The sequence below is a fragment of the Camarhynchus parvulus genome, chromosome 5 (assembly GCF_901933205.1).
Source record: "Camarhynchus parvulus chromosome 5, STF_HiC, whole genome shotgun sequence".
Classification (NCBI taxonomy): domain Eukaryota; kingdom Metazoa; phylum Chordata; class Aves; order Passeriformes; family Thraupidae; genus Camarhynchus; species Camarhynchus parvulus.
Window position 1 is genome coordinate 58,424,105 of NC_044575.1, and position 18,578 is coordinate 58,442,682.

Genomic DNA, 18,578 nt, shown 5'->3' on the forward strand with positions numbered 1-18,578 from the left:
TCATCCCGTGTCTGGGGTGAGCACACCCTGGGATTTATTCCTGCTGCGTGGAGGAGTTGGTTGGAAGCTTTGGGTGAAAGCTGAAATTTGTGTTTTTTCATTGCCCAGCTGACACTCAGACACCATTGCCTGGTGAATAAATGGCTGTTTGGTGTGTGTGGAATTGCCCTCTAACAACTGCAATTCTGAGCTTAATTTCAGAAATAGGGCAGACAATATTAATAAAAATACACATGGACCATTTCATCCTTCCACAGATGCCGAAGGGTCTCACTGCACTGAGGCTCAGGCACCCTTCCCATCAAAGTGGAAGGGATCCCTGCCCACAGCAGGGGTGGAATGAGATGGTTTTTGAGGCCCCTTCCAACCCAAATCACCCTGAGATCACCATCTCTCTCCTGGGACAGTCTGGAGTGGCTGGGCAGTGAATCCATTGGTGGTTGGGCATCATGGACGGAGCTGGGCTCAGCCACAGGAGTTTGGGCACCTCCTTCACAGGAGTGGAGCAGAACTGACACACCCACAGTGGGATGAACCCTGCACTGGCCACTCTGCAACAGCCCTGAACAGCTTTTACTCCTCCCTTAAGAGTTACATAGATAAATATCACTTAGAACTACTGAATCCTTTAGGTTGGAAAAGCCCTCTAAGATGGAGTCAAACAATTCCCCCAGCACTGCCAAGGCCACCACTGACCCCTGTCCCCAAGTGCCACATCCACATGGATTTTAAATCCCTCCAGGGATGGAGACTCCAGCGTTTCCCTGGGCAGCTGTGCCAGGGCTGGACCATTCTTTCCAGGAGGAAATTTCCCCCAACATCCAAGCTAAACCTCCCCTGGTGCAGATCAATTCCCTCTCATCCTGTCCCTTGTTCGCTGGGAGCAGAGCCCAGACTGCACCCAGGGAGCTGTGCAGAGCCACAAGGTTCCCCCTGAGCCTCCTTTCTCCAGGCTGAGCCCCTTCCCTCAAGGGAAGAGGGCTTGGTCCCTCAAAAATATTCAACCAAAGTTTTCTGGGTCTGGAGGGCAGCAATTAACACCATTGGATCTGCATGGCCACGTCTTTACTGATGCACAGGAGCTGCAGACAGAACTCATTTGGGAAATCCAGAGGAAGGGACAATCCCACAGCTGAACAGTCAGGATAAAGCACTGCCCACACACTGCACTGTTCTATTAACAGATGTCAGGATTATTTTTGGACCATGGCCTAAAAAGAGCTTTTTGTTTCTATTATTTCCTTCTCACTGCTGCCATTTTTACCTTCCCTGAAGGGTGTGAACCAAGGCAGCAGCACTGGCCAGCTCAGTGTGAACTGCTCTGCAAGCCAATACATGGAAATGCAGCCACAAGTGATGCCCAAATTCAGTAGTTCACACTGGTGCCAAGCCCTGGAGTTTCTGTTATTCACTTTATCCCATCAAAGTGTGTAAGAACAGGGGATTGGGGGTCACTTACCACATCCACATGTGTCAATCTGGCACAGGAATTGTTCAGGGGCAGGGAAAACACACACACAACTCTTCACAGGTAAAAACCACTCCCATTCCTCCTCTGGAGCAAGCAAGACCAGATCTTTTCTCTCCTAATTACCAAGGAATTTGTGAACAGGCAGTACCTGGGGCTGACATGCTACACCAGAGCCATGGTCCCATCCAGATTTAATATCCCTTATGTACAGGCTGCAAATATCACAAAAGGAAGAGGAAAAACACTCACAGAAGTCAAGTAATTCTGATTTTATATTCAGGCTTTGCAAATCAAGGATGTCCTATTTTTACTATTCATTCAAGGCAAAAGTCTACACAGGCATGTCAAAAGCAGGAATTGAAAAACAGTGAACACAACAGTCTTGAAAATACGTTTAATGTCTAATCTTATACAAAAGTGACAGCATTTTCAAAAAAATATCAAATCCTGTATTTATAGCTTCTCACTATCATACAGCAATATTTGTTTCATCTAAAGAAAATACAGCAGCAGGTGATAATCTATACTTTAAAGATGTGATTGCTTATATTTCGTATTGTAAACAAATGCAGTATGTCAACCTCAAAGCACAAGTCAAAACGAACTCCTCAGCAATTGAACTCAAAATGATGCATAGAAATGTACAAATTCCATTGCAAAAGCTTCAGGCCAGAAGTTGCTCACACTTGACATAACATGTGATAAAGTTACTACACGGTATATAGTGACACCTTGAGTTTTTACACAATAGATTAACAGGAATACCCTTTTCACTGCTATGCAAAGAACTCTGCTCACAAAAACAAAGGGGTTATGAAACAGTTTTCATGACCTCAAGAAATACGAATATACATTGAAAAACATCCCATATATATTGAATTTTAGCCTAAATGTTCCAGTAATAAATCCTGCCTATTTCAGGAAGAACCTAGAAGTCTAGTTACTTTTACAAAACCCCTTTCCAAAAATCATTACTTGCTACTTTTGCTTTATCCTTTCCTACCTCTTCCCATTCCCTGCAGAGACATATGGCCAGTGCAATTCCAACTGGAGGGCTGCTACTGCATGATCCATTCATTTGGAATAATTTTTTTTTTCATTACAATGATTTACAGTCTAAGGCTGCAGGTATCAAAAAAGCACTTAAGCAAATGCAGTCAATGTTGCTTATGTTAATTTTTAATTAGTCTTGCCAAGTCTGCTTGGGGGGCAGCTGGGGTTTTTTTTTAAGGTTAGTGAAGACTTGCACTTTTGGTTCTTATTCCAAGGGTTAAGTTGCTGGGGTTTAAGTTGAAGTGTTAAAAGTATTTTTGTTCAGCTCCAGTATTGTCTTCCTAAAAGAAAAAATAGACATTCCTTTGCTATCAGCTTTCATGACATTGTAGTAAAGCAGCCACAGCTCAGCTGGCTGCTTTCTCCTGCAAAAATACTGTAGGACTTTGCCATAAAGGCTGTAACTACCAAGGAGCATCACCACCAGGTCACCCCATGTGCTTTTTTTTTTTTTTGTGTCCATCACACGCATGCAGGAAGCCACGAAAGTACTGGAAGAGAATTAACTCGTGTTCACAGTTCCATGATACAAAGACTCCCTAATGAGCTACCATGTGAAGCAAAATCTGTTCCTAATTCTACCCACAGAGGCTAAGTCAGGAGATCCCCAGCTGGGGAGGAAACAAACTGTCCGTGGTCCAAGGGCAGGCCGTGAAGTACCACCAAGAGCCGCGGCCGCGTCTCGGCAAACCCCTCGGACGTGCTTGGCACAGATATGGCAAGAACACGAAAGCTCAGGGCAGTGCCCCTTGGGAGAGGCAGCTGCACAGCAGTGCACAGGCTTCCTGACATTCAATTTCTCCCAAATTCCTCCTACTCCGTGAGGTATGCACACACCCAGCTGGGAACAGGGGCTGCTCCCAGGGACAGCAAACGAGAGCCCCTCGCGCCCAACGAGGATCTCTGTCGTGACACAACTGTGCCGAAAACTGCTGGGAAGGGAATGCTCAGGTTGGGTTTTAAGCTCAAGTTCAGTTTCCAGGGACTCTGAAAAAGTCTGCCAGGTTTACACAACCCAGCAGCCAAGTCAAATTTGAAATGACTAGAACCCAGGTCAGAAATAGGGAAGTACCTACGTGGGGATCAGTTTCTCTTTACACAGACCAAGCCAAACTTCCAACCACCACAGAATGAGAACTGGCAACAGGATGTCCTCATTTGCATGCATAAAACTCACATTTTGCTGATTCAAAGTTAACTGCACATCCAGGTTATTTCACTTGCACAGGAATGCCTGTTTGTGAACACCAACAGTGTGCTGACAAGTCACACCAAGGCTTCCAAACGTGGCTCTTCTCCTCCGTAGTCCCAGACCGAGCAATTGGTTTGAGTATGTACAAAATGCTGAGAAAACCTTCGAGTTCACATGCTCTGTCTTGTTAGTTTGAATTACTGTAGCACGTTCAAAAATTAGGCTTCTTGACTAAAATGTTGAAACACTTTCTCTATTGGCTTTTTAGAATAACCTGAAAATAGACAAAATATGACTATCCATCCGTTCAGTGACCAGCAGGAGTCTGGCAACGAGACTTAAAGCATTAATTTAAGAATTAACTTTTTTAAATTCCATGGGCCTGATTCCTTATAATCCTTACATGGCAACTCCTGTTTTTCCAAGGAATACTTGCCAACATAAGAACCACAGGTGTGTTAGTTGATCTCTTCTCTTTGTATTTCACTTGATTAAACCAAATAATTATGCCAGCGTATGAGCAAGGTAAATTGATGTAAACTGCTCCTTCATACCTCAAATGCACATACAAGAGGCAATATTCTTCATAGCCCCATACATTACTGAAACAAAAACTGTAAAAATCTCTGTAAGTAGTGGATGAAGGTGGAAAACTACAGTATTTTGTTGCCCAGGACGCATTCAGCGGTAAGGCTGCAAGAGACAATAAGGCATGGTCAATACAGGCTTTTCACACAGCAGTTCATTCACAGTTACAAATATTCTTAATTGATCACAAAGTCATCCTTATATTCTGTTATTCCCTCTCTATTGCTCTATCAGCAAGCTGTCTTGATTAAAGAGATCAGAATATTTTCTCTTTCAGAATTATTACAATGCTTTCCCCCCTCTTTTGGCTTTCAGAGTTTTTCCAAGCAGTGGAAGATCACTATAATAATATAATAATTATTTTTATATATAAAATAATAATATAAATGTATATAATGTGAGACATAAAATAAAATAATACAATAATACAATGATATTATATATTATATGATATATTATGTGAGATATGAGAATGTGATATGATATACGATACGATATATTATATGTAATATAAGATATAATATGTAATATGATATATTATGTAATATGATATAATATAATATAAATGTGAGACATTAACATAATTTAGCCATTCTGATATATTTAATATTTAAATTGCTGTTATCCCACTGACTTGAGGAACAAAACTTGAGGTGTGCTGAAACTCCTTACCTGCACTAACAGGTTTTACGCTACTGAATTTCCCCACTTAAAAGTGAAACACTTTAGAGTAGCTTGACACCAAAATGAAATACTCACATGGGGACCACCAGGCATTGATGGAGCACCAGCAGGACCAGATGGCACTTGAAAAGGATTAGGGGGTGTAGGATATAGTCCTGGAGCTGGATATGATCCTGTGGGTGGAGGGAATGGGCCGGGCGGTGACGGTCCCCACGTTCCGGGCGGGACCGTACCCCATGGTACCGTCGGCGCAGCCCCTGGAGTCTGGGTGGGAGCAGAATATGGCCCTGGGGGTGGATATGGCATGCTGGGAGCAGGATACTGCCCTCCCATTGTTGGTCCCCATGCTCCAGAGGGCATGGATCCCCATGGCCCAACAGGAGCAGGAGGTGCAGCTGGCTCTGTTGGACCTCCGTAAGGTCGTGGAAGCTCTGGAAAGGGCATATTTGGTGGAGGATACTGCCCTGGTGGGACAGGACCTGGCACAGTTGGGGGTGGATATGGACCACCAGGAGGAGGGCAGGAGGGTCCAGTAGGAGGAGGAGGAAATGGAGCAGGCGGTCCCGGGGGCATTGAAGGATACATTCCCGTGGGAGGAGGTCCGAAGGGCACGCTGGAAGCCGAGGTGTTTGGTGGCAGTCCCGTTGGAGTCATAGGGGGGGCGCTGGGGTTATTCCAAGGGTTGGAAGCCGGCCAGCCCTGCGGAGGCTGCCCGGGCTGCTGGCCAGGCTTGGTGCTGCTCACTTTGGAGGTTTTAGCAGGCGACTGGTCTGGTAAAGCATCTGCCAACTGAAAGACAAAGCGGCGATGAGGATGGAATGCGCGGGCCGGAATTCCCGGCTGCAGACATCCCCCCACCACGTGGCTGTAGCCCGGCTGCCGGAGGGAGGGAGCAGAGGAGCTCTGGTGGCTGCACAGAGATGATTACATTCATTTTTGTGCAGCTCCTATCGCTAAGGCAGCAGAGGCATTCTGACAGGCCACAGTTAAAAAGCCAGAGATAAAAGGCGACCCACCACACGGAACAACAGGCAGCTGCAGCACAAACCTGAAAACATTTCCCTAAATTTCCATTGCAACTATCCTGATGCCATGAAAGCATAGCTCCTTAGTTAATGTCACAGGAGAGAACCCACGAGGCACCCAGCAGCTTCTGATGTTTAGTCCAGGGATTGCTACATCTACCCAAAAGGAAAACACCACCACTGCAACACAGAGGAAATGTCTCAGCTGTCAGCTCCACTCTTCCTTCAAAAAACTGTCAGCTTCTGGGATAATCAACACAACTGGCTGATTGTGGTATTTTCTGAGACCCCTGACGAAGGGAGGAATGATGAACCTGGTTCCATGTTCTTAGAAGGTTAATTTATTATTTTATGATCTATATTATATTAAAGAATGTTAAACTAATCTATACTAAAGAATAGAGAAAGGATACAGACAGAAGGCTACAAGATACTAATAAAAAACTCATGACTCTCTTCAGAGTCGAACACAGCTTGGTCATCATTGGCCAATAAGTAAAAACAATTCACATGTTGGATAAACAATTTCCAACCACATTCCAAACCAGCAAAACACAGGAGAAGCAATCAGATAATTAATGTTTCCTTTTTTCTCTGAGGCTTCTCAGCTTTCCAGGAGAAAAATCCTGGGCAAAGAGATTTTTTCAGAAAATATGACGGTGACAGTTGATCTTCAGGAAAGAAAAACTGTTACTTACCGAAAAATCATCAGTTCCAGACATTGTGCTGAAAAGTAAGGTAAGATAAAGTGAAATTTGTTGAAAATAATAAAGGTATTTTTAAGCAAGACTAAATGAGACATCTACATTTGTCTCATTTGGAGCACAGCAGCTCCTGGAGCAGGGCTCAGGGGGATCAGTGCTCATGGACACTTGTGCCAGGTGTTGCTTTGGGGATCCCCACTTAGTGAGATAATGGCAATAAATTGACTCTCTGTGTTTTAGCCCTGGGTTTATTGCTGTCCCAGCTGCCTCCCTGTGCTCACAAAGTGACCCAAACACCTTTATCTCTGGATAAAGTTCCCATGGAAAGGAAAGCCCTGAGCCTCCACCTGCCTCCTCTCAGACAGGTGTGACACAGGATGTAAATGGGTCACGTTGCAAGAGCAAAAAATATTTTAAGCATTCATATGGAGCCTGCCCAGACAGGGATGCCTGGGAAGGATTCCAGGTGTTTTCTAAACTGGGATTTGGAAAAGGTATAGCAGGATTCTTGTGGGCAAAGTCAATGCCACTAAACCAAAACATGATAAAATCAGAGAATCATGGAATGGTTTGGGTTGGAAGGGACATTAAAGATCACCTAGCTACAACCTCCTGCCATGGGCAGGGACACCTTCCACTATCCCAGGGTGCTCCAAGCCCCTCCAACCTGGCCTGGAACACTTCCAAAGATCCAGGGGCAGCCACAGCTTCTCTGGCACCCTGTGCCAGGGCCTCATCACCCTCAAAATTGTTCCCAATCTCCCACCCATCCCTGCCCTCTGGCACTGGGAGCCATTCCCTGTGTCCTGTCCCTCCATCCCTTGTCCCCAGTCCCTCTCCAGCTCTCCTGGAGCCCCTTTGGGCTCTGAGCTCTCCCTGGAGCCTTCTCCTCTCCAGGTGAGCACCCCTAGCTCTCCCAGTCTGCCCCCAGCCCTTGGAGCAGCTCTGTGGCTCCTCTGGACTTGTCCCAACAGATCCTTCTGATGTTGGGGACCTCAGAGTTGGAATCACAAAGATCTCATTGCCAAAAATAAAAGAACTACAGCTTGCTGATGGTTTATCCTCCAATCATTTCAGAATAAATAACAACACCAAGGGCAGAGGATGCTTTTATTTACATTCCCCAACTTCAATAATTGACTGCAGGGGTGTCACTAATATGTATCCAACTCCCAACCTCTTCTCACTTCCACATAAACAGGCACTAAAAATTAGGGACCAATAAGACATGTTAACACATAACCAGAGGTGAGGAAGTGTTAAAAAGGTTATCAAGAGCAGTCAAAAAGTTTTAGGGGAGAGGGTAGGGACATAAGAGCAGGAAAAATGTAAAAGACAAGTGAAAACTAAAAATACTACTGCAAAGGTGGTTCCCACAAAACACAATCCCTGTATTTCCCTTGTTGATGGTGAAGAACTGACTTCTAAGAAAGAGAATGTCTCAGGGATGGAGGTTTGTACAGAAAGCCCAGATCAATCAGGTTTTTAAGCTCCCTTGGTTAATATATATCCACATTATTTACATTTAACTCCCTTAGGTTAATATATATCCACATTACTTACATTTTATTATTTGTACAATCCTCTCTGAAACTGTATTGTAAGTTTGTTGCTATCTACACAATCTCCTGACCTCAGGACAGCTCTGATCAGACAGGGGCCATTTAACTCAGCATTCCATTTTATCTTAAAGTAGAGAAGAACAAGAACAGGAATGACAGTCACCCCAACACTTCAATGATTCCAAGCTCAGACACCTCCTAAGCTGTACACAATTTCCATGGAGCAATAACCCTCAAATTATTCCTTCTCCACAAACACATCCAGTTTCTTCACTTAGATGAGGGGATGTCTCATTTGCCCACTTCAGAGTTGTTCCTACAACACCCACTGGCAAGGCACTCCACAGGCTGCTATTTGTTGCACAAAAGCCACCTCCTTTTTTTGTTCTAAACCTGGATTTTACTACTTTCACTTGCAGCTGAGGAAATCAGCAAGTCTATTCTTTACCCACCCTGCCCATGCTGATCATTATCCTACAGATTTTTACCATTTTCTTTCATCTCTCCCTTCTCCAGGCTGAGTTCCAGTTTATTCCCCTGACCCTGGTGCAGCAGCTCTTCCCTGCCTTTGATTATTCTCCGTGCCTCAATTTGAGGCTTTTCCAAGTCTTTTGTATCTTTTGGGATGAATGACAAGAAAGAACCACAGAGAACTGAAGATGTGGGATAACCATTGATTTATACAGTATTATAATTATGCTCTGGTTTGTCTTCTATTTCCTTCCTAATACTTCTTCATTTTTCAGCTGCTTTTAGATCCCTATGGAACTGACACTTCTGGGGCAATATTTCACTCCTCAGTGTCAAGGGTCAGCCCAGCATTTTATATGTGAAATCATATGCACCACTCTACATTTATCTACTCTGAATCACAGCAGATTTATTGCCATTGAATTATTTCTGCTAATTTATTACCCAATCCTTACTTTCCTGAATGGCTTTGTATGAACAGGACACTGCTCATCTCATTTCCCAAGTTATTTATGACCACATGAAACAACCCAGACCTCTGTGGAAACACAGTGAACTTTTCAAGTTACTCCTAATAATTTAAATAACCCTTTTAAGAAATACCTTGTAATTTAAATAAACCTTTCAAGAAATACCTAGTAATTTAAATGAACCTGTCAGGAAACATCTAATAATTTAAATAAACCTTTTAAGAAATATGTATCCACAAAGTTGATGGAATTCAGTGCCTAACTGCATGAATACAAAGGTTTGTTAAAACTCCAGTATTAATTTATAACAGCAGCTGTTCTTTCAAGTCAGAACTCTCTGTCTCAGATGAGGAACATTTCAGATCAAGGATTATTTGCTTAAAATTGAGAAACCATCTGAACTACATCAGGGAAGTGGTTTCTGCTCCTGCTATTAACAGCTCAGCTGTCTGAGACATATCTATTACAAACTCAATTTGTCTTCAAGAAATACCTCTTCTGCTAAGAATTCATTAATTTTTGCAATTAACCACACTCAATAATAATAAGTTGGCAGAGGATTTTTGGTGGTACTGGAGTTCAATTTACCTCCATGGACAGAGAAGCTATTTATCATAACCCCAAAAATAAAGGAAAAGAAACATTAATATACACACAAGTACAAAAAAACTTTTACATAAGGGCACAGATAATAATAATCATCATCATAATCAGGTTATTTAAAAAAACACCAAAACAGGTCAAGAGAATCCTCATTTCTTTAGCCAGATGGAGAGATGGGATAAGACCAACTGAAAACCAGATCTACAACAGACTGAAAATAGTCCACAGAAGAAGTTGGAACATTTGCTGCGAGGGAGAGAAGGAAGAGAAGAAAGGAAACTAAAGGAGAACTCAGAAGAAAATCCTGTGATCTGCCACTAAAGTGTCAGAGAGGAGTAAATTCAAGTCAAGCAGTGGGTGAACACAGCTGAAACAGGCCTGCTTCCCAAACATTAACTGATATTCCAAATATGTGTTAGCAGATCATTCCCAAATATTTCTGTGCCATGAAAATGAAGGGAACAATTCTGCTGCATTATTATGAAAAAAAAGGAAAAAAAAGAAGAAAAAAGTAGTTAAGCATAGCTTACAATGAGATTTAGTTGCTTTTTTACTTTGGCAAGCAGACAAAAGCAACATTTGTTGGCAACATTTGGGATAACTGAGCCCATGCCAAGCATGTCAAGGATCCTCTTGCAGAAAGGATGCCCTATTTCAGGGATGTTTTTTAAACAGACATTTAATCTGGGTACTGCCACCTTCATTTCATAAAAAAGAAACTGAAATTACCCTTAACATTCAGACAACATATGAACTCATCTGTACTTAAATCTGGAATCTATATTCCATTCAGATTGTTCAACACTAGTTAAAGAATTCCAGTCAAAACCTTACAGGAATATCAATTATATTGTTACAATTACTGCCCAAGGCATTCACATGCTCACCAATCACTGAGAGACAGGGTCAGACAGAAGACCCCAAGTAACTAAATTTTAAATTTTAAAGTCCCTCCAGGTCACACAAGGGCTCAAGATTTTAGGAAATAAAAAAAAAACAACACCACAAAATATGGTGACTTGATGGGATTTTTGGAGTCATTAGAATGAACCAATTATCTCTTGAAGCTTTCCTGGAGCACAAGCACTGATGGCAGCAGAGAAACCCATTCATGTAACAGACATTCATTCTGCCACATTCCAACTCTACTCCAAATGATCCTCCCTGCAGTTGGGATGAAGAAAGAACAAATGGAAGGAGAGTTCAGGAGTTAAAGTCACTTGGCAGGGAGCAGAAAGACAACAGAGCTGGCAGCATTGAGAGTGAAGTCCTGCTTGCATCCACTGTGCTCTGAGATAAGATTCCCTTTGTTTTCTGAAGGCCAACGCCCCTGGAAACATCTCTGCCTTCCCAGGAGCCCAGAGCCTGCCAGCTCCAGCTCTGCTGCTCAGGGCAGCCCCTCTGAGCCACCTCGGAGCTGCATGGAGAGGAATGATCAATGCCTGCAAAAACAAAGCTGCCAGGAGCTGAGTTCCTCTCACCTCTCACCCTTTATCCTGAAGAGCCATGAGAGGCAGGAAGGATTTCAGTGCACCTGCCTAGAAATTACACCCTGCAAACCCTTCAGGCCACAGGCTCGTGGATATCCTCTCCATGAGCTGCTCCCAGAAATTACCAGCAGGGAGGTGAGATGAGCCAGGCTGCTGGGTTCATGCTGAACTGGGAAGAGAGAAAGGTTGGGAAGCTCAATTCCAAGCCAGCTCTGACAGGAGAGTTCTTCCTAGAGCCTTCACAAGCAGGGGTGACTCTCAGGGAGGTCTGTGCCTGGCTCTGGCAGCCTGGTGCTATGTGCGCCGTGCTAAATCCGTCCTACTGCACAGCTTCCACAACAAACCAGCTCCACGATGGTTTTTGCAGCTCCAAGCCCTCTTGGATTGCATCCATCTCACTGAAACTATGGTGTAGTAGCAATTTTTCCCATGTTTTTGCCTTTCCTGGCTTTTATCCACCATCAGTCCTTACAGACCCTCCTTAGGAAGAGCCATCCAAAGCCCTTTTTCTAACCCAAAACTAAGCATCAACTGCTTTCCTATTTTTTTTTTTTTAGTTGTATGACATGATTCCAACACTTGATGTGCCAGATTTAGTTCCTGTCTCCAAGATCATCTTTCAAACACAGAAAAAAAGGTTTTGTGGATATGCAACAGGCTGTGCTGCATTTCCACTGGGTGGCACGGCAGCCTCGGCAGAGAGGTTCCTTTGTCACTCCACCATGACTAATTCCTGCCAGCACCACCTCATCCACAACAGCAGCTCTGCCCACATAAGTGGAACTACCCAACATAGCACCCGGAGAAAATGGAAGAGACACCAAGTCTTTGACGGCTTCTAAATGTTTTCTAAAATATGCAAATTTCTGCAGCTTCAGGCGTTAACTATCAACACTTCAGAGTCGGCCTTTAGAGAATCCCAGAATGGTTTGGCTTGGGAGGGACCTTAAAGCTCATCTTGTTCCACCCCTGCCATGGCAGGGACACCTTCCTCCACCAGACCAGGTTGCTCCGAGGTCCTTCCACTTCCAGGGATCCAGGGGCAGCCACAGCTGCTCTGGGCATCTGTGCCAGGGCCTCACCACCCTCCCAGCCAGGAATTCCCAATTCCCAATCTCCCATCCATCCCTGCCCTCTGGCACTGGGAGCCATTCCCTGGCTCCTGTCCCTCCATCCCTTGTCCCCAGTCCCTCTCCAGCTCTCCTGGAGCCCCTTCAGGCCCTGCCAGGGGCTCTGAGCTCTCCCTGGAGCCTTCTCCTCTCCAGGGGAGCACCCCCAGCTCTCCCAGCCTGGCTCCAGCCCTTGCAGCATCTCCATCATTTCATCTGCAACTTGCTCCAGCAGCTCCACCTCCTGATTTTGGGGGCTCCAGAGCTGGACACAACACTCCAGTGAGGTCTCAGGAAACTGGAGTAGAGGGGCAGATCCCTCCCTTTCCCTTCTGCTCATTCTCCAGGGATCCAGGGGCAGCCACAGCTACTCTGGGCACCCTGTGCCAGGGCCTGCCCACCCCCACAGGGAAGAATTCCTTCCCAAAATCCCATCCATCCCTGCCCTGTGGCACTGGGAAGCCATTCCCTGTGCCCTGTCCCTTTAACCAGCCCCTCTCCATCTTTCTTGCAGACTCTCTTCAGGTACTGCAAGGCCACAAGTGGATCACCCCAGAGCCTTCCCTTCTCCAGGATGAACCTTCCCAACTCTCCCAGCCTTTCCTCACAGAGGAGCTGCTGCAGCTCTCTGATCATCTCCTCTGACCCCTTCCCCATCCCTAAAGCCTCCCCAGTGCTCACATACCATAAAATAATTCAGTGTATTCTGTGTATTTATCCATTGGGAGAATAAATTCAACTGACAAACTAACCCAACAGCTACATCATCAGTGGCTATGAGAGGTCTGGGGATATTTCTGCCCCTTTCCCTGTCTGTTATAAATGAAAAAATGACAAAAGTCAAATTTCAGATTTTCAAGACAGATGTCATTAAGACCGACAAACAAACGGAGGCATCTGCTATAAACTGTCAACTACCAAAAAGAAAATAACTCCTCCAAACAGAGGAGCTGGCAGTTTCCAAGAACACAAAGCCATAAGGATCTGTGATCTGTGCCAGCTCCTGACCCTCAGCAGGCCCTCCAGCCCCACAGCTGCCTCCCAGGCAGCCCAGAGCTGGTGCCCAGCCCCAGCAGATGGGAGCACAGAGCACAGGGAGGTGCCCTGTTCGTGCCAGCTGTGACACAGAGCCAGGGCACAACAGAGATCCCCTGCCAAAGATCCCTCCTGGGAATGCTGGAACAGATCTGCGATTCCAGCAGCTTGGAATGATTCCAGCTGATCTCACAGAGCTGCCTCTAAATTATCCTGAGAGCTACAGAGCCTCACAGCACGGAACCCCAGAGGGGTTTGGGGTGGAGGGCACACAAAGCTCATCCCATCCCACCCCTGCCATGGCAGGGACACCTTCCACCATCCCAGGCTGCTCCAAGCCCTGTCCAGGAACATTCCAGGGATCCAGAGCAGCCCCAGCTTTCCTGGGCAGCCTGTGTTCTCATCTCGAGCATTATCAGTTAATTATTGCCATTGTTTTGGATGAAATGAACACTCTGACTCTGAGCAGTGACTATCAAACAGGGTTTTGGTGTGTCATCCCCTAAAAAACCATCAAACCCAGGTGTCCCACTGCAGCTGTGCCCTCACCTCTGACACACACACACCCAGACACATTTCTGCTCCAGAAAAATCACTTCTCAGGATTTCCACCTGCCACCGTTCTTCAACTGGCACTGTTAAAATGCACCTGAATGAACTCAAGCTCCAAGAATACCCAAAATGCTTCCCAGGGCTGGCCTGATGTTCATGATATTCACCACGATTTTTTCCTTCAGTCCCTGAGGAAGGGCACTTTCAGGGCGTGTCATTCTGCTTTCAAAAAGACAAAGCAGCCACTTTTGTACTGGCAACGAGGAGCTCCACCACCAAGGCTGAGGAGCATCAGATCAGCACCGTTCTCCACGGAATTCTCCTGGAAACAAGTTTTTCATCAGAAATAAAACCTGATACCACGCAGTGCTGGCCATTCCCTGTACATCACCTGCCTTAAACACGTTAAAATTTAATAAACCAACTTCTCACCAACTCTGCAAAATCGCCTTTCCCGAGCCCTTCTTTAGAGAGGAAGCTTTAAGTTAAACTCACTGAAATGCAATCCACGCTCATTGATTTGCTCATTAATAAACTACGGCCGCAAAATACAAAAATAAAGATTTTAAAAGCCGAACAAATATTGAACCCAGCCAAGCCAGCGCCGCCACCGCCGCCTCAGAGCCACCAGGCCCCGCCACGAGCGACCCCCGGTGCTCGGCAGGGACCAGCACCGCCCGCCCCCCGCAGGCGGGGCGGCACCTCCGGGATGGCTGAGGCGCGGCGCGGCGGCTCGGCGGCCGCAGCCCCCCGCCCTCCCGCGCTCCCCTGCCGGCGGCGGGGCCGGTGCCGGTACCTGAGCGGGGGGAGCCGGTGCAGGCCCGGAGCGACGCGGCGGCCGCAGCTCCACCGCCACCGCGACGGGCACCGGAACCGGAACTGCGTCACGCCGGCCACGCCCACCCCCCCGCCACACCGGAGGGGCGCGCGCTCGACCACGCCCCTCTACGGCCGCTGTGTCACCGGCACCGCCCGCCCCCGGTCTGGCCACGCCCCTTTCCCGCCCGCAGAGCGCGTCACAGGCCACACCCACCCCAGTGACCCGCACATACGTATGCATCACAGACCACGCCCATTAACCGTGAGACCACGCCCCTCTCCACCCACAAAAGCCGCGCGGGCTGGGCGGGGTCACGTGACGCCAGCCCTGGGGGGCGGGCGCGGTCCCTGAGGGGGTCTGGCTTGGCGGCTCCGAGAGCTCTTCTTAAACAGCATTTCGCCATCATTTCACCACGATTTTCACCACTTTCATTAATAAAAAATAAAATTATATCTTGATTTGTCGCCCCCCCTCGTCCGTAAATCAAAATCTGCGCCGTGCAGTTCAACACCTGCAGCAGAAACCGACAAAGCAAAGCGCTTACTTTCTGTCCCTTCAACGGGAAAAAAAGTAGAAATATTCTTAGTGTAAAAGAAAAATATCGATTTAACTACTAAGAAATTAAAATGTTATTTCTGTGTCCAAGGTAAATTGCCATTGATGGTTCCAGTAAAAGCTCCAAGAGCATTGATTTGTTTAGACCTGCAGCCTCCAGCGCAAACACTTCAACAGAAGCTGCACAACTCCTGCCATGTTTAACAATGTAATTAACAATCGTATAAACAGCGTAATTAATAATCACATAAACAGCTGTTTCTAATGGATCTATATGACTGCTGAAAATCCAATTCTGATTTTCTTCTTGCGCAATAGGAAAAACTGAAGGCAATCCCGACAGCCCCAACAATTCCACCGCACTGCTGAGAGCTTTGTCAGCCTTGTGGCCAAGACCACTGGCCGGGATTTCCCCTCACCTTGCACAAAATACCACCACATTTTCACTTTAAGTTATCCTAAATCATCTGTTTTCACCTTTCAAACTTCAAGCTGCACCTGAAACCTGTATTTTTCCCTTTTCCCCTCTCCCTGTGTGTGTCTGTGTCTGCAGCCCCTGTGGCAGGACCCAAACACACGATGTGGTTCCCTGCTCTGATAAATGCGTATTTAATTATTGGCTTTTTGCAAATATTAAAATGAATATTATATGTGTTATGTTAGAAAGTTATGCTGTATTCATTTTTTTAAGTAGTGTGTTACATATAGTTTTAGGTTATAACATAAAGCTAAAATAGAAAGTATGTATGTGGGATATTTTTTTAAGAAAGGAATGAGGTACTCGCACCAGATGGCAGCCACAGGACACCTGAATCTTTCAGAGAAAGAGAATTTATTGCTCCATTATCAGAAGAAATGAACTTCTTCCCGCCTTGCTCAGCCATGAAGATGCTGTCAGGATTCGGAGGAAGAAGTTGACTCTGACCAGACAGAATCCTGTGTTTGAATGGAATTTACGCATCATGGTTGAGGTGTATGAATATGCAATAGTCTATTGTTTTTAAGGGTTAATCCTCTGTAAACGTGGGGCCTTTTTCAGGCTTATTTTGCCCAGAAAAGCTACCCAGACTGTCTGTAACTCTTTGTTTTTATTGTCTCATATTGTCCTAATCCAAATTGTCCAAATTTTTATTACTCTAATTTTATTACTATTTTTATAACCATTTTATTACCATTAAACTTTTAAAATTTTAAAAACAAGAGATAGGCGTTGTTAGGAAAATTAATCCACAAACACCAGAGGTTTATGTCCAAAAAGGAGACAGAGGAGTCCTTTGGCCTTATTCGAATAAAGGGAGAGGCCATGGGACATTCCCCTGGGGTCTCTCAATGTTTTGGAGGACGCAGCCTCCCTTTTTATCCCAATTTCCCGGCCACATTTCCCTTCTCTCTTTCCCTGTTGGCTGAGGTACTTGAGAGGTTCAGACTTCCCAAAACGCCTGATACCGGAGATTTCCTTCTAGTGTATAACCCTCCCTTTTAATTTTTAATTCTTATGGAATCTAGGGGTTTTTCTTCTCCATTGTTTCTTTCATCTTTCAAGGTCTAATTTCACTTATCAGCAAAGCTAAAGTTTCTTTGTAAAAGCAAATATCTTTTTCCATTCATCAATCAGTGGAATCCTTCCCTTGTTTCTTTTATTTCCCAGTGCTAGTTTTATCTACCAGCAGACCCACAGCTTGTTTGTAAAGACAAATCCACTATTCCTCTCAGCGTTTTTCACACCTACCCTGCCCTTCCCAGCTATGGCACTAATTCCGAGCCTTTCCATGCCCGGAGAATTCCGTTAAACTCAGCAGAAACGCGGGCACGGGCGATGCCCAGCACATGCTGCTGGCGCCCTTCCCTTGGGAGGGAGCATCTGTTTGTGCTCTTCAAGGTCATTATTCGGCCCTTTCTGAAGGAACAGGGAAAATTCAGCAGCAGGAGCAGGAGCTGGGCGCTGGCAGCTCAGAAGCTGGCTGTGTCCTGGGCTGTGTTCCCAGGAGAATGAGTAGCAGAATCTTCCCCTCTGCTCCAGTTTCCTGAGACCCCACTGGAGTGTTGTGTCCGGCTATGGAGCTCCCAAAATCAAGAAATGGAGCTGCTGGAGCAAGTGCATAGGAAATGATGGAGATGCTGCAAGGGCTGGAGCCAGGCTGGGAGAGCTGGGGGTGCTCACCTGGAGAGGAGAAGGCTCCAGGGAGAGCTCAGAGCCCCTGGCAGGGCCTGAAGGGGCTCCAGGAGAGCTGGAGAGGGACTGGGGACAAGAGATGGAGGGACAGGACACAGGGAATGGCTTCCAGAAGGCAGGGATGGATGGGATATTAAGAAGAATCCTTGGCTGTGATGGTGGTGATGCCCTGGCATAGGTTGCCCAGAGCAGCTATGGCTGCCCCTGGATCCCTGGAAGTGCCCAAGACCAGGTTGGACACTGGGGATTGGAGCAACCTGGGATGGTGGAAGGTGTCCCTGCCCATGGCAGGGGGTGGAACAAGATGGTCTTTAAAGTCCCTTCCAGCCCAAACCATTCTGAAATTCTGTGGTAGCCGTAACAGGCATGAAACTGCAATGTTTTTGCTGACTAATTTTCATAAATAATTACTACCAAAACTAAATGGGCATTTGCTATAGACCCCATCCCATAAGGACACAACCACCTGCCCTCTGAATTTAAATAAAAGCCACGGAAATTTTGGGCTGACTTCACAGCTCTTTCACAATTGCCTTTCCGAGTCCAGGGATTACTGGGAGCTCCTGTAGGAGCAGCCATTTTGGCGTGGCCTCGTTGGCAGAAATGAGCAAATAAGAATGAACTCAATCCTCCTCCCAGCTGTGTTCAGGGCACCTTTGCTTTTCCACGCTCCAAAGGGCAGCTCTGTGGGTGCTGCTGCCGTGTCCTGGGCTGCCAGTGGACACAGCAGGAGTCCCCAGAGCCTGACATTTTTTCCTGAGCAATCTGGTAGTTAGAAACCCTAATTAATGAGCAAACATGCAGCTGACAATGGTGGTGATGTCTCACTTTAAATATCAGACTGGGACTGCAAAAGCACTTTTAATCAATAATCTCACCAGCCAACCTCGCTGAGCCTCACGTTAGGATCACTCAATGTGCAGAAGTAGAAAATTATGAATTTTTGAACTTTCCCCCCTCCCTTGGGCAAATGCAGCTCTTCAGCTGTGTGTGTGGATATGCTGAAGGCTGTAAAATTAAT

The 18,578-nt window shown here is 45.9% G+C and overlaps 1 protein-coding gene across 2 annotated transcripts; it reads right to left on the reverse strand.

Annotated features, from left to right (window-relative positions):
- Nucleotides 1-1,753: 1,753 nt before the first annotated feature.
- On the reverse strand, nucleotides 1,754-14,890 carry MAPK1IP1L (mitogen-activated protein kinase 1 interacting protein 1 like). Of its 2 annotated transcripts, none has more exons than XM_030949947.1 (4): nucleotides 14,806-14,890; nucleotides 6,712-6,739; nucleotides 5,064-5,777; nucleotides 1,754-4,409 (listed from the first exon to the last, which is right to left on the reverse strand). In XM_030949947.1, the coding sequence occupies exons 2-4, from the start codon at nucleotides 6,733-6,735 to the stop codon at nucleotides 4,398-4,400; spliced, it is 750 nt and encodes a 249-aa protein (XP_030805807.1). In that variant the 5' UTR covers nucleotides 6,736-6,739; nucleotides 14,806-14,890; the 3' UTR covers nucleotides 1,754-4,397. The 2 variants fall into 2 exon arrangements, with proteins under 2 accessions (XP_030805807.1, XP_030805809.1); XM_030949949.1 differs by lacking the exon at nucleotides 14,806-14,890 and adding an exon at nucleotides 8,281-8,374.
- Between the last annotated feature and the right edge of the window lie 3,688 nt (nucleotides 14,891-18,578).